The 14156-nt window shown below is 33.1% G+C and overlaps 1 protein-coding gene across 2 annotated transcripts in view; it reads left to right on the top strand.

Moving 5' to 3' along the window:
- The window catches only part of LOC145662389 (uncharacterized), a 55586-nt gene that overhangs the window by 24320 nt on the left and 17110 nt on the right, over positions 1-14156 (top strand). For both annotated transcript variants that reach the window (XM_081727917.1, XM_081727918.1), the window contains exons 3-4: positions 6328-6496; positions 12891-13079. In XM_081727917.1, the coding sequence (XP_081584043.1) occupies positions 6328-6496; positions 12891-13079 (358 nt within the window). The remainder of the gene's footprint in view (positions 1-6327; positions 6497-12890; positions 13080-14156) is intronic.

Raw genomic sequence — 14156 nt, 5'->3', positions numbered from 1 at the left:
CACTGAAAACTTTGAGAACCACTGCCTATTTCATAATTATTGAGAAAATGGAAACTCTCAGGAAGGTCAAGTATGATATTACCGCGAAACTTTGAGGTTGACTAATCGTATTACAAGATACTATTCTACAGATAACTATAGTTGCTGACCCTCAGTGCCCTCTGACGAGTCTTTTATAGCTCACTGGAATTGCCCTTTTATACAAGGAAAATTACAGAATTGGAATATTGAGATGAAAAATCAGTTTCGTGAACTTCCCTTTGACATTTCTAGCTTGCATATACTTATGACTTCATTGATGTTCTTATCAAAGCACGTGTTTACGTTATCATAGGGCAAAGCAAAGTTTATTAAATGCGTGATACTGCACGTGTTGGCACGAAAAGAACACATTTAAAAACCAAACATGGAAAGTGTAGCAGCTATCTATAATGAAATACTTAATTAGAGAGTGATTCGTTATCTACAATTAAACTGGTGACTCAAAAAGAAATAAGTTTTAGTATCTAGCACTTGATCTGAAAGAATACAGTTGGCCTACTATATTACATCCTTCCAAGGATAATAAAATATTGTATAGTGATACTTAGAAAAAGAAAGAAAGGTGTCTTGTATACGTGTATAAGGTTGGCAGAGCAGAACTCTCATTCAGATATTGAAGATTTTTTTAAAAAACTCCTAGTCATCAAGTAAATATTTAAAGTAACTAGGTTTTATGAAATAGGTTTTTTCCTACTCAAATTATACCTTGTATTGCAATGTTTCTAGAAAAACATAAACGTCATTGGTCTTTTCTGTTGCATGGAAAAAATAAGCGTTTCGAAATTTCCGGAGGGACACAGTGACCGTGATAGAGCGCTTACCTCTGGGGCATGGGGTCCCTGGTTCAGTCCGTGGCCAAGTAAGTTTGTGGTGGACAATATCGTTTCCGTGGGTTTCTCGGATACTCCCGTTTCCTTCCACATTCTTATTCCACCAATTATTCCATCATTCTCCTGTCTTCATCATAAAAAATGAAATGAAATCTTTGAGTTTTACGTCCCACGTTTATGCCGGTTAGGCTAAAGGAGACGGTGATTATGAGAGATGAGTGAAATGGTGGAATGAAGGAAGTGGGAGGAAACGGGAGAACCCCGAGAAAACCCACGAGCACGGTGTTTGTCCACCACAAAGTTCACTTGGCGGAGGCTGGGATCGAACCCGGGACCCCAAGCACCAGAGGTGTCTTCATCATAAGACCCTACATACTAAAAATAATTCAAAATTTACCATCTTTTGCTTATTTTTCATAAGTGTAAGGAGATAATGAATGCAATTTAACTACAATCATAGATAATGTTATTCTACAACAGAAAATATGAATCTAAAGAATTTTCAGTGATGCCATCCATAGAAATTATAGAGTTGCCAAAATAATATTTCCCCCAAAATCTCAGTTAAGGCAGCGACTACAGGAACGAACTCAACTGCATTTGATTACGTATCATGTTTTTGAACCCTGTGAACTACTTTTCAAATAATAGTTGTTTTTAGTTTGTAATAAACTAAATATTTTTAACATTAAAATTACATAATAATGTTATTTAAAATGTAATTTACAGGATACCAAACGAACATGATACGTAATCAAATGCAGTTGAGTTCGTTTCTCTAACCGTTGCCTTAAATTAGATTTTGGGGGAAATGTTATTCTGGCAACATTGTAATTTCTATGGATGGAAACACTGAAAGTTCTTCAGGTTCATATTTTCTGTTGTAGAATAACATTATCTATGATTGTGGTAAGTTGCATTTCATTATCTCCTTTCACTTATGAAAAACAAGCAAAAGAAAAATGGTAAATTTTGAATTATTTTTGGTATGTCAGGTTGTTAAGCGCATAATCCCTGGGACGTTAGATTGACAGATATGGAAATGTCCGATGTGAATAACCCTTCACTTTCTTAAATCAGAAAGTCATTATAGCGATTCTAGGACATCAGAACTGATCTATTTGATATGTGTGACAATTTGAAATCTCTATATAACATATTACCTCTTTTCAGTCTTCGAATCGAAGAAAACCAGAGGCGATATGTTTTATTACGATTTTGACTCGACATACCGGCTACCTAAATATTGAAATGCAGTGAGGGTATGTTACCTAAAATATTGCATTTCTATGTACACAATGACTGAAAACAATTGAGAGCTTCTCTGTAGTAACGCGGGGGGGGGGGAGCATGAAGAAACTTCGATCCCCTCCAACTTTCTAAAAAAAAATACCCCCTTATGTTGTATTATAGAGAATTATACACGAAAATGTTCAAAAACCGAATGAGGATATTAATAATTTCCTGCGGGAAAACTCCCGGTCCCCCACTCGACTGTGGGGTATTCCAAACACCCGGAAGGTCCGCTCCCACAGCAGACAACCCTTAAACCCGCCCATGCTCAAAACACAGCATTTATATGCATTAAAGCAAGAAGACACACACATACACAAGAAAGAAACAATTCAATATGCCATATCAAAATATAAACTACGTGAACTTGTTAGTAAAAGTAGGAAAAGGTAAGAAAATGTCGGTGTTGTCAACCTGGAAATTATTTCTACATAAGAAATAAAATCTTTTACGTGCAAAATTATTCGTCAATTACTGTGTATAAAATGGACTTATTAAAGGTATTTAGCATCTATTCTCCAGTGACGGTATGTTTTAATCATTGTAACGTTAAGTAAAACCAGAGACGGTATGCCTTCATCACTGAAAAACCAGACGGGGTATTGCATACCACCGCATACCGTCTCACTTTGACCACTGCCTCTTTTCCCATCCTCAAAGGTAGCTTTACCAGAATGGTTGGAGAACACCAGCAGTTTTAGGAGTTGTGAACAAGGAATACAATAAATAAAACAGCACCCTCATCTATATTTATACAGTATAAAAATCGATTACACAGTTTCACACTATCTTTTATGTATTACAATACTTTTAACAAATGACGTAACTAAGGTACAATTTACTGCAAAAGCAAAGCAAGTGCAAAAACAAACCTATTTTTGCGTATGCAACCTATTTTTGTTCATTGATTCTCAACAATTTTAAAATGTCCGGATTTTTCGTTGATTCCTTAGTAGTGTGTGTAGTAAAATTTATTCGTGGATTTCTCTTCTAGTGAATAGTATACTATACGATTTTTTCTAGCAATTTTATATGTACTTCTGTAGGCCTATGTGTATTCTTATATATTACTTTTTTTATAAATTTAAAATACAGTATAATTAACACTAGTCTTTTTTTTAATTGTTGTATATACAACACTAGTAAAGAGAATCCTTCCAATGAAACTATTAATGTCTCTATATTATAATAATAATAATAATAATAATAATAATAATAATAATAATAATAATAATAATAATAATAATAATAATAATAATAATAATTATTATTATTATTATTATTATTATTATTATTATTATTATTATTATATTTGTTATATAAAACAGCATATGATACAAGTTATTAGGTGCAATATGTTGTTTTTCGATATGCGTTCGAAAGACCAGTCGCACACCCACATTTTTTTTTAGTTGAGTTGATTTTGAGTTTAACGATTCTTTCAGCAGCGAAGCTATATGAGACGGGACCTACTGATTAACATGGAACCCGAACCACATGAGCTCCCGCCGTGAATCGAACCCGGGTCTTCCACGACAAAGGCGCCAGGCCCGTATCCAGGGATCTAGGGAAGCTCCCAAAAATTTTGGCGGCCCTCCAAAATTTTCACGGATGTAGATGAACTATAATATAGTTGTATCGGGCCTCCCTAACTTCAGCCGATCCTTCCCCTACATTTTGGGGCTGGCTACTGGCCTGAAAGGCGCGTACGGTAGCCACTTAGCCACGAAGGAGCTCCCAGAAATTTTTGTTGTGGGGAGGTCCAATATTACAAGCCACTACGTCTATGTAGTATTGAACGGTTGTTATTCTGCACCCGAAAAGAAAATAAGTAATTGTAAAATACTTCCATGTATATTAAAAAAAAAAAAACAAACTAGATTGTTTTTATAAGAGAAAGTACATATGAAGTGTAGGATCAAATTTTCTTGCTACATCAATCATTTTACCGTTATAGTATAGTTTTATTGACCGAAGTAGCTCAAGTGGTAGAGCGTTGGCTTTGCATTCGGGAGGTCGGATTCCCGCTGCCGATCATCCTGATTGGGGTTTTCCAGGGTTTTCCTCAATCCTACCAGGCAAATGCCGGGATGGTACCTACTAAAACAGGCCCTGGCCGATACCTTCCCAAATCCTTTCCATTCTTGTTGTTATTGTTATATATCCAGTATAAAATGGCCTCAGAGCTGTATCTGGTAATTGTTGAATAAATAAATAAATAAATAATTAGAAAGTGTACAAATATATACGGTATGTCGGGAAAGTAACGAAACTTTCTTCTTTACAGATAACCACTAGCGCCATCTATTTAAGCAACATATCATCGTGAAGCTGGATATCTGCTGATCAAAACGAGACCACAATCATGAGAACCGATTAACGGAGTGTCAAGTTATAGCACGAAACGTGAGTGTATCTGGTGTCACCTCGTCACAAAAACACAATGGAGCAAAGAACCAATATTAAATTTTGTCTCAAGCTAGATAAAACAGTTACACAAACATTGACAATGGTGAAACAAGTATATGGCGATTAGTGTTCATCTTGTACACGTGTGTTTGAATGGTATACGCGATTCCGGGACGGTCGGGAGTCCTTAGAAGACGACCCAAAGCCAGCCAAACAGAAAAACAAAAATCGCGATGATTTCGTGGAACAAGTGCGTGAAATGATCGCCCACGACCCGAATTCGACTGTGAGATGATGGCGGAGGAATTAAATACAACTAAAGACATGATTCACGAAATTTTGACAAAGTATTTAAAGAAACGAAAAGCCTGTGATCGATTTGTTCCACATACCTTAACTGACGATAAAAAAATTGCTCGCTTTGAACATTGAAAGCACCTGACTAAAACAGCCAGACCGAACAGAACATTCCTAGAATCGATTGTAACTGGTGGTGAGACTTGGTGTTTCAAGTACGATTCGCAACGCCAAAATGCTACGTAGAGATCCCCATGTTCTCCGAAAGCGAAAAAATTGAGTTTTCAAAAGTCACGTGAAAAGACAATGTTGATTTGATTTTACGATTCCAAAGGTATTATACTTCGGGAATTCGTTTCACAGGGTCAAACTGTTAATGTTGAACATTATCTGGATGTTATGAAGCGTTTGTGGAAGCGAATCGTTCACGTAAGGCCCAAGTATCGAGCGGCACGCAGTTGGTCTTTATTGCACGACAATGCACCTTGTCAGAACCGTCGCAGTTCGTGATGTTTTTGGCTAAAAAAACAAATCTCTGTGCTTTTACATATTCAGTGCTCCATATTCGCCTGATTTATCGCCGTGTGACTATTTCCTATTACCAAAATTGAAATTTGACATGAAAGGAACATTTTATAGCAATGTTATACACGTACAGTCTGCGATGACGAGAGTCATTGAGGTGATTCCGAAAAAGGACATTCAAAGCTCTATGCTAGTATTGGTTGAACATACTCAGCGTCGTATTGATGCGAAAGAGATGTATTTTGAATAAAATGGAACTTCAGTTTTTAAAATACGTACTTCTTTTTTTAAAATTAAAAAGTTCAGGTATTTTTCCGACATACTGTGTATGTTGAGTAAAGAAGTTTTCGGAGGATCCGAACCCGGTGAACCCCCCATGGGTGCACCCCTGCGAAAGGCGACAGTTAACTTATGATCGAATATTATATCATAATTATTGATTTTTGTTCTCCTTTCCAAAATATTACCATCCATCTTACACTTTAAACAGAAAAAAAATCTGTCTTTTCCGATGCCTGTGCCGTAAAGTTTATTTAATTTTCCCCTATTTGTACTTAAATATTTATACATATTAAATATACCAAGATTAATAGTTGAGGTTACAAAATAAGCCTATGAGAGTCGTGCGATTTGAATCTATCAATGCAATCCAAAGTATTAACATCTCTGCACATATTAATATTTCCACTTGTGTTCTGCCTTCAGATCATGCGTGAAACAACAGGGAGTACAACTGTACCACCATTCCCTCCTGGAGTTGCCAGTGTTGGAGGGTTACTTTGCTTTGGGTGTGTTTCGTTTGAATGGTAGGGGCAAACATTTAGATGTAGTATTAACGTGTTAATTTGTTCATTTTATTTACTTTCTATAAAAATTTCAACACCCTCTTCGAATCTTTTATTATTTGAAATGATGTTTGTATTTCTTTCAGGTTGGATTGGTCTTCTGCTCTTGATAATATTGTGCATAAACGCTGGCTTCGGTGGGACGAGACTAGGCATGTGTTGGTCAATAGTCGAAGAACGATATCCAGAATTTCGAGATAGAACAAGAAATCCTTATGCATCCATAGCTATGAAGGCTGTTGGCAGGAAAACAAGGTGAGTAACAACCTGACAAATAATTATTTCCCTTTATTATTATTATTATTATTATTATTATTATTATTATTATTATTATTATTATTATTATTATTATTATTATTATTATTATTATTAGCAAATGCTCCTACTTGTTTCTGAGCCCATTATTTTGCGTTCTTCTTTCTGCAAATTTCATATAGAATCTATATGAGCTTGAGGTCTCACAAATTCGAGCGTCGCGAATGAGCATCTTAGGGAAGCACTCCTACCGATTTTTCTTCTATCTAAATCTAATCTAAAGACGCTAAAACACAATTATTTTACTTAATTATTTTAGATAAAAAGTACAAACACCAAATTTCATGTCTCTAAACTTAGAGATTCCGAGATATGGATATCTTATTATAATATAATAATTGCAACCCACACCTCTTTTACTATTCGTCTTTTCCTCCCTTCTAGAACAAATATATATATTTAAAAAACGCTGAAACATATATCTAATTATTTTGAATAAAAGGTCTAAATATCAATTTTCATGTCTCTAACGTTAAAGGGTACCGAGATATGGCCATCTTATTATAATAATCTTAATAGCACCTCTCTTTTTTTCCTACCCACTATCTTTTCTTCTTTTCTAGATCAAATATTTAAAAAAATAAAGACACTGAAACACGTGTCTTATTATTGTAAATGAGAAGTTCAAACACCAAACATAAAAGTACATCTTATTATGATAAATGTAATCCCCGCCCTTTTTCTTCTTACTCTCTTTTCTTCTCTTCTAGGTCGAATATTAAAATACGCTGAAACATGTCTTTAATTAACATGTCTTAACTCTTAAGGCATTTCAAGATATGGCTTCTTATTATAATAATTGCATCCTACTTTTTTCCGTTTTTTTTTCTTCCCTTCCAAAAGAAATAGTAAAAAACACTGAAACACATATTGAATTATTTTAAGTTAAAAGCCTAAATATCACACTTCATGCCTCTATCTTTAAAGGATTTCGAGATATGGTCATCCTTTTATAACAATTGTAACCATATCCTTTTCCTTCCCGCCTTTTTCCTTCTTTCGAGGGGGAATACCGGAAAACGGTGACATACTGTATATATGTCTAATTATTTCAAATGGGAAATCCATATACCAAATTTCATGTCTTTACCATTCAGAGATTTAGAAATATGGACATTTTATTACCATAATTACCACCCCCATTTGCCCTCCTTTCCTATCGAATATCCAAAATTCTTTCCTTAGTAGTACCTTATGTCAAATTCTATACACTCTTCAAATGAAGTTTCTACTCGTAGTTTAAGTGTTTATCAGTTAGTTAGTAATTCAAGAGTTCTTTTATACCTGTATATAAACTAACTTGGAATGAGCATATTTCTCAACTCAACAAAAAATTAAGTAGTATTTGTTTCGGCTTCCGTAGACTAAGAGGTAATGTCACAACAGAGGCTTTAGTTTGGGTGTACTATGCAAAATTTCATTCTTTAATAACTTACGGTATTATTTTTTGGGGTTATTCTACTGAATGTATTAGCACGTTTCGCTTACAAAAGAAAGCACTAAGGGTTGTATTTGGATTGTCACCAAAGTCTTCTTGAAAGCCCATCTTTCGAGGACAAAAAATATTACCATTACCTTGTGTGTATCTATATAAAATTATCTTGTTTACCGTAAGTAACAAACACTTATGTATTGAAAACAGTAACGTCCATAAATACAATACTCGATTCGTTAATAATTTGCATGTTATTCCCCAAAATTTCTCGTTTTTTCAAAAAAGCGTATATATTAACTGTACAAAAATTTTCAAAAGTTACCTGACTTTCTAAAGCAAAACAAATCATATTCTATGTTTAAATCTGATCTTCACGAGTTCTTAGTAGATAAATGTTACTACTCGGTAAATGAGTTTTTTTGAAGACAATGTATAATTTTTTGTTAATTATATTATGAATGTGTAAGCCTATAAAAGTCATAGTTATATATGTATTACTCTATCTGTAAGTTATGTATGTATTACTCTATCTGTAAGTTTTTTTATAGGATATATATAATTATTTTGTAATTTTGATAACTGTATGCGTACTCGAGAATACTCTCATTTGTATGCAAAACAGGCAAATAAATAAATAAATAAATAAATAAATAAATAAATAAATAAATAAATAAATAAATATAGGGATTAGAATAAAAATTTAAAAGAAATGTGCTTGGGTTTTTTTTATCGTCCCTGAAATTCCACACAAATATACATATCTCAAGTTCTTATTCTTTTTCTTTTTCGAACTAATTACCAAACTTTATTTTCTTTGTTCTCTGATTTTTTGTATGAATATCAAGTTTAATTTCTTTCATGTTTTTCTCAAGAGCGTTTAAGGTACGCAAGTTGTCGTGGCACTCACATTAAATTGATACTTGTTGAATTTCAGATACTTGTTGAAAACTGAATCGTGGGAAGACGTTTATATTGAATGTAATGTTAACGACCAATTTAATTCCTTTTTATGTATATTTGCTGATTATTTTAATATTGTTTTTCCTAAACGAAAATTTGAAATAAATAAATCGGTAAATGTCAGTTCGAAGTGGAAGACTTTAGGAATAAAGGTTTCTGTAGAAAAAAATGCGCTATTTACATCAACTATCCCGACGGTGCCGTACTCCCGTGTTTAAACGATACCACAAAATGTACAGACGAGTTTTACATAAGGTCATAAAACAGGCAAAAATGTTAGAGAATGATACTTACATTGGGAAAGCTTCCAATAAAATTAAAGCTACATGGCAAATTATTCGGAAAGAATCTGGGGAACGAAAACCCTCCTCTAAGATAACTAGCGTTTCTTGTCAAAATAAAATTATTAAAAAACCGACTGAAATTGAAAATGCTTTTAACGATTACTTCACGAATGAAGTGGAAAAGCTTATCACTAATAACGTGAACAATAAACTATCTAGCAAACAATACGTTAGTAGACACAACGATATTTTCGAAAAATCATTGTTCTTGCACCCAGTAACTAGTCAGGAAATCTTAAATACTACGCTGAAAATGACAAATAAGAGTTCTTCAGGATATGATGAAGTTCCTGATAAAATTCTATAGCAATGCTCTTATGAAATTGCTGATATCTTATGCTTCATAGTAAATAACTCATTTAGTAGTGGCGTTTTTCCTGAAGCATTGAAACTAGCAGTTGTTAAGCCCTTATATAAAAGTAGCAAGAAAGATCTTACATCGAACTATAGATCAATATCATGTCTGTCTACCTTCTCTAAACTTTTTGAAAAACTTATGTATATAAGACTAGTTAGCTTTCTAAATAATTTTAACTTAATATCTCCTGCTCAAAATGGTTTTAGATCAAATAACTGCTCTTTACTCCTTTCTCTATTCCCCTTTAAATTCATTAAACGCTAAGAAGTATACAACTGGCATATTTCTTGATCTTAGCAAAGCTTTTGATACAATTGATCATCAAATTTTACTTAAAAAATTACAAGATGATGGTATATGGGGAAATGCTTATGAGTGGTTTAAATCGTATATATCCAACAGAAGGCAAACTGTTGAAATTAACTGTCAAACTCGAGACACACAGGGAGTAAGCAAATGCTATTCAGATACCAAAGAGTTAAAATTTGGAGTTCCTCAACGTTCCATCTTAGGCCCTATTCTATTTTTAATATATATAAATGACTTGCCACAATGTTTAGACTCTGCTAAAATTGTTCTGTATGCTGGCGATACAAATATATTAGTAACCGGAGAAACTTACGTTGAGTTATGTAATGCAGTAGATTCCACCATGTCTGCCGTCAGTGACTGGGTGGATAGAAATAAACTAATACTAAACACAACAAAGTCTTCGTACATGTGTTTTCACGTAGTAAAAAACGAGATAAAAGAACGCCCTTGTGTAACAATTAACGGCAAAACGTTGAATTACGTCTCGGATATCAAATTTCCTGGTCTTTGGGTGTCAGATACATTAGATTGTAAAATTCACATTCAAAAATTATCTAGTAAATTGGCTCAAACCTGTTACATGTTAAAGCTTTTACGAAATAGTGTCAGTCAACATGTTCTGCTCACAACTTATTTTGGACTTTTTCATTCTAAATTGAAATATGGTATTATATTCTGGGGATCTACTGCACTGCTAAATTCCATATTCGTTTTACAAAAGAGAGCTTTAAGGTTTGTGACCGGAAGTAAACCTCGAACTTCTTGTAAACCTCTATTTAATTTTTTTGGAATTTTACCTCTTCCATGTTTATATATATATATATATATATGAACTTCTAAAATTTGTAAGAAAAGATATACAGATAGGTACAAGCAGCTTCCGGTTGAACTCAAATATTCATATGCATAATACAAGACAAGCGTCAGATCTTCATGTAGAGTCCTCACGTTTAAAAGGACATAAGAATAGTACATTTCCTATGGCAGTAAATATTTATAACAAGCTTCCTTCCACTTTAAAAAACAAAACATCCGGTTTCAATAAAGCAATCAAGTACTACCTACTCAAGCACTGCTTCTATTCTGTAGAAGAATATCTCGCCTGTAGTAAATAAGGTTTAAAGTATATTTTGTATATCTATAATGTAAGGTTTTATTAACTGTTATGTTGTTTTATATCGTATGTAAATTGGAATAATGAAAAATTGTACTTTTTTTAAAACATAAATTCACACTATTTTAATATTGCATGTAGATTTAAATGTATACTTATGTACACATTCAGTGTTCTTGTCACGTGTCCAACTCATACGTTCACGTTGTGAACAATTTGTATGAAAAAGGATGAAAATAAATACAATACAATACAATACGATATGTTATCATGTCGCTCCTATGACATTTGTTTCAGACATTTTTCTAAGTACTGTAAAATATACTGATTTGCATATAGAATTTAAGGGCACAGTAACACAGTGGTAGAGTGCTCACTTTTAGACGAACCAGTGGTTAGGATACAGTACGTACTTGTGAGTTTCGCTGTGTTTTCCCTTTTTTCTCCAACGTTCTTTACTGATTCCTCTCTATTAATTCACATTCATTTATCATTGCCTTCTTTCGGTTATAGGCTATAATCATGGAAACTTAAAGATTTCATTTCGACGAGTAGATTGCAACTTAGGTTGTGGAAAGAAATTTAAACTAAAATCATGTTCAAGATGTCGTCCCACTATATCGCTTCCCATCTCATCATTTCTCGAAAAGAGAGCGTGGTTTGATCCACTTCATCGTTCGGGATGACAAGTGTGGCTTTTTCTGGTTAGCTCCCATTTCATCGCTCGGAGGAAATAAACCAGCTCGAAACAAATAAACTTTTGCAAATGTGAAATATGTAACAAAATAAAGAAAAAAAAAATAAACAAAGCAGCAGTTTCTCTGGAAACTAATCCCGATCCTAATCCTGAGCAATGAGGTGCAATATACATGGAAATCCATAATGAACGAAATAGATCTGCTTATATATCTCATCTAAGACAAACACGTAGGTGACTCCTACATTAGCCTTGTCACGGTTTTGTTGTATCCATGAAACAAATCGACATTGGAGGAAAGAATGAACACTCATTCAAGTATTACTATGTAATAGATCATTTTTGTGCACAGTTATTGCTAGAGGGTGGAAGTTAAACCAAATATATATGACCTATAAAATGCTCTAAAAACAGAAAAATGACCTTAAAATTGTGATAAAATATTGTTTGTAACGGTAACTTTAGAGAAATACAACAAACATACTAAATGATGGGCATTATATCCAAGATATCATAAAAACTGATGTAACGTCTTCAGTTGAAATATATAAGTTTGAAAATTATTTAAAATAACCAATTAAAATATAAACAATTTAATGACAAAAACAAATACAGTAAATTATTCAGTGTAAAAGGTATTCGTTTCCTTCCATCTCAACCTTCTATGTAACATTATGCATTTTCGTGTGTTGCGCGTCACTGCAAAGATAAAGAACCTGTAATAATAAAATCATACATCTTCAAAGATCTCGTTCCAATTAATTTCCATAGGAGTCTTTCACTAAGCTAATGAATGCACTTCATGTTAATTGTGTAGGATAACCTTTAAATAAAACACTGCCGAATTGCTTCGTGCTTACAAAATAATGCAATTCTTTAAAACCGAATCAATACCATATAAACCAACATAACTATGATACAAAACTATACCTTCGAAGACTCATCACCATTACGAGCATCCGTATAGAACTAAATATTTATTTATTTATTTTATACAACATAATCCTCTGAAAATTTTGTTAAGTACATAACTAAAATAAATTATAACATTTAAAAAAATATATTGTAAGACTATAATTAGTATGTAAATATTAATATGTTTTTTACATTCCAGCTTACTTGTTTCTGGGTGTGTGCAGTTCACATTATTTGGCGCTGGAACCGTATATATGTTATTAGCCTCACAAATTGTCCAAGACCTTCTTCGACCGGTTCTTCCCAATATCAATTTCTGCCTGTGGTTTCTGGTTATCGCTGCTGCCTTGTGTCCAGCTATGTGGCTTGGAACTCCAAAGGACTTTTGGTAAGAAGTAACACTTACGTTAAGCTCGTAGATAACGTATTCTACAGTACAGTAAATAACCTACATACTGCAGCAATTAAGAAACGAGAGTGTTGCTACGAAGTTAGTATTGGCACGGAGGTAGGTATTTTATAATGGTAAATCTTGCATGACACCTTCTATAACGACTCACCAAGGGTAGTCGTTAACCTGGTTCGATCAATGATATATATCCTGAGTGGTAGTAATAGTTTGCATGTAAAAATATCTTTAATAATTATACATATTATTATTCTCACCTTTTCTATCAAAATTATAACGTCGATGAACGGTATGAAATGTTTTATTAGTTGATACACTTTTATGTATTCTTATTCAAAACGTCATGCACACATACAAGATGATTAGGTATCCATAAACAACTACATAGCAACTAACTACCTAACACTATCCCATAATAATAATTTTACATATCTTGAAAAACATTCTTCTTTTGTTAATATGAAATTAACATTCTATTAAGTATAGTGCACATGTATGAGCACTTTCTGCCCACGGTACAGGTAATTATTAACCTATCCAAAATATTTTGTTATATAAAATGTCGCCCGACAAATGGACTGAATATAAAAGTCATAAGTGAGCTTGGCTTTTATCTTCAAGAACCACTGGTCCGTTTACAATACTGTTCTTACATTGCATATGTCCATCACATTTTGATCGCACCTCATATATATCTTCATTACATTTCATATATATATATATATTTATAACAAATATTACACTTCATCAATACTTATTTTTAATTACATTCATTATATTATTATTATATTTTCTTATTAAAAATATCGTCGCTCATTTATTTAATCGTTGAAGGGTGCGAATTCAAAAATCGGAAGGGACAAACATGAGTTACAAATAGTCAGGGCGCATTATATGATAATCATTTTAGGTGATATTTTAAAATAAACATTAGATTAATAAGGCATCACAACATAGAAGAATCTCATTCAAGATAGTTGTCGAATATTTAGTTTTATAGAATAGATCTTCTTCTTAACATAATCTTTGACAGTTATATATTTTTTTTTACACAAA

This window comes from Thermobia domestica, chromosome 10 (genome assembly GCF_964235325.1).
Source record: "Thermobia domestica chromosome 10, izTheDome1.hap1.1, whole genome shotgun sequence".
Lineage (NCBI taxonomy): Eukaryota > Metazoa > Arthropoda > Insecta > Zygentoma > Lepismatidae > Thermobia > Thermobia domestica.
Note: the sequence above shows the minus strand (reverse complement) of the source record. Positions and strands in the feature narration are given on the sequence as shown.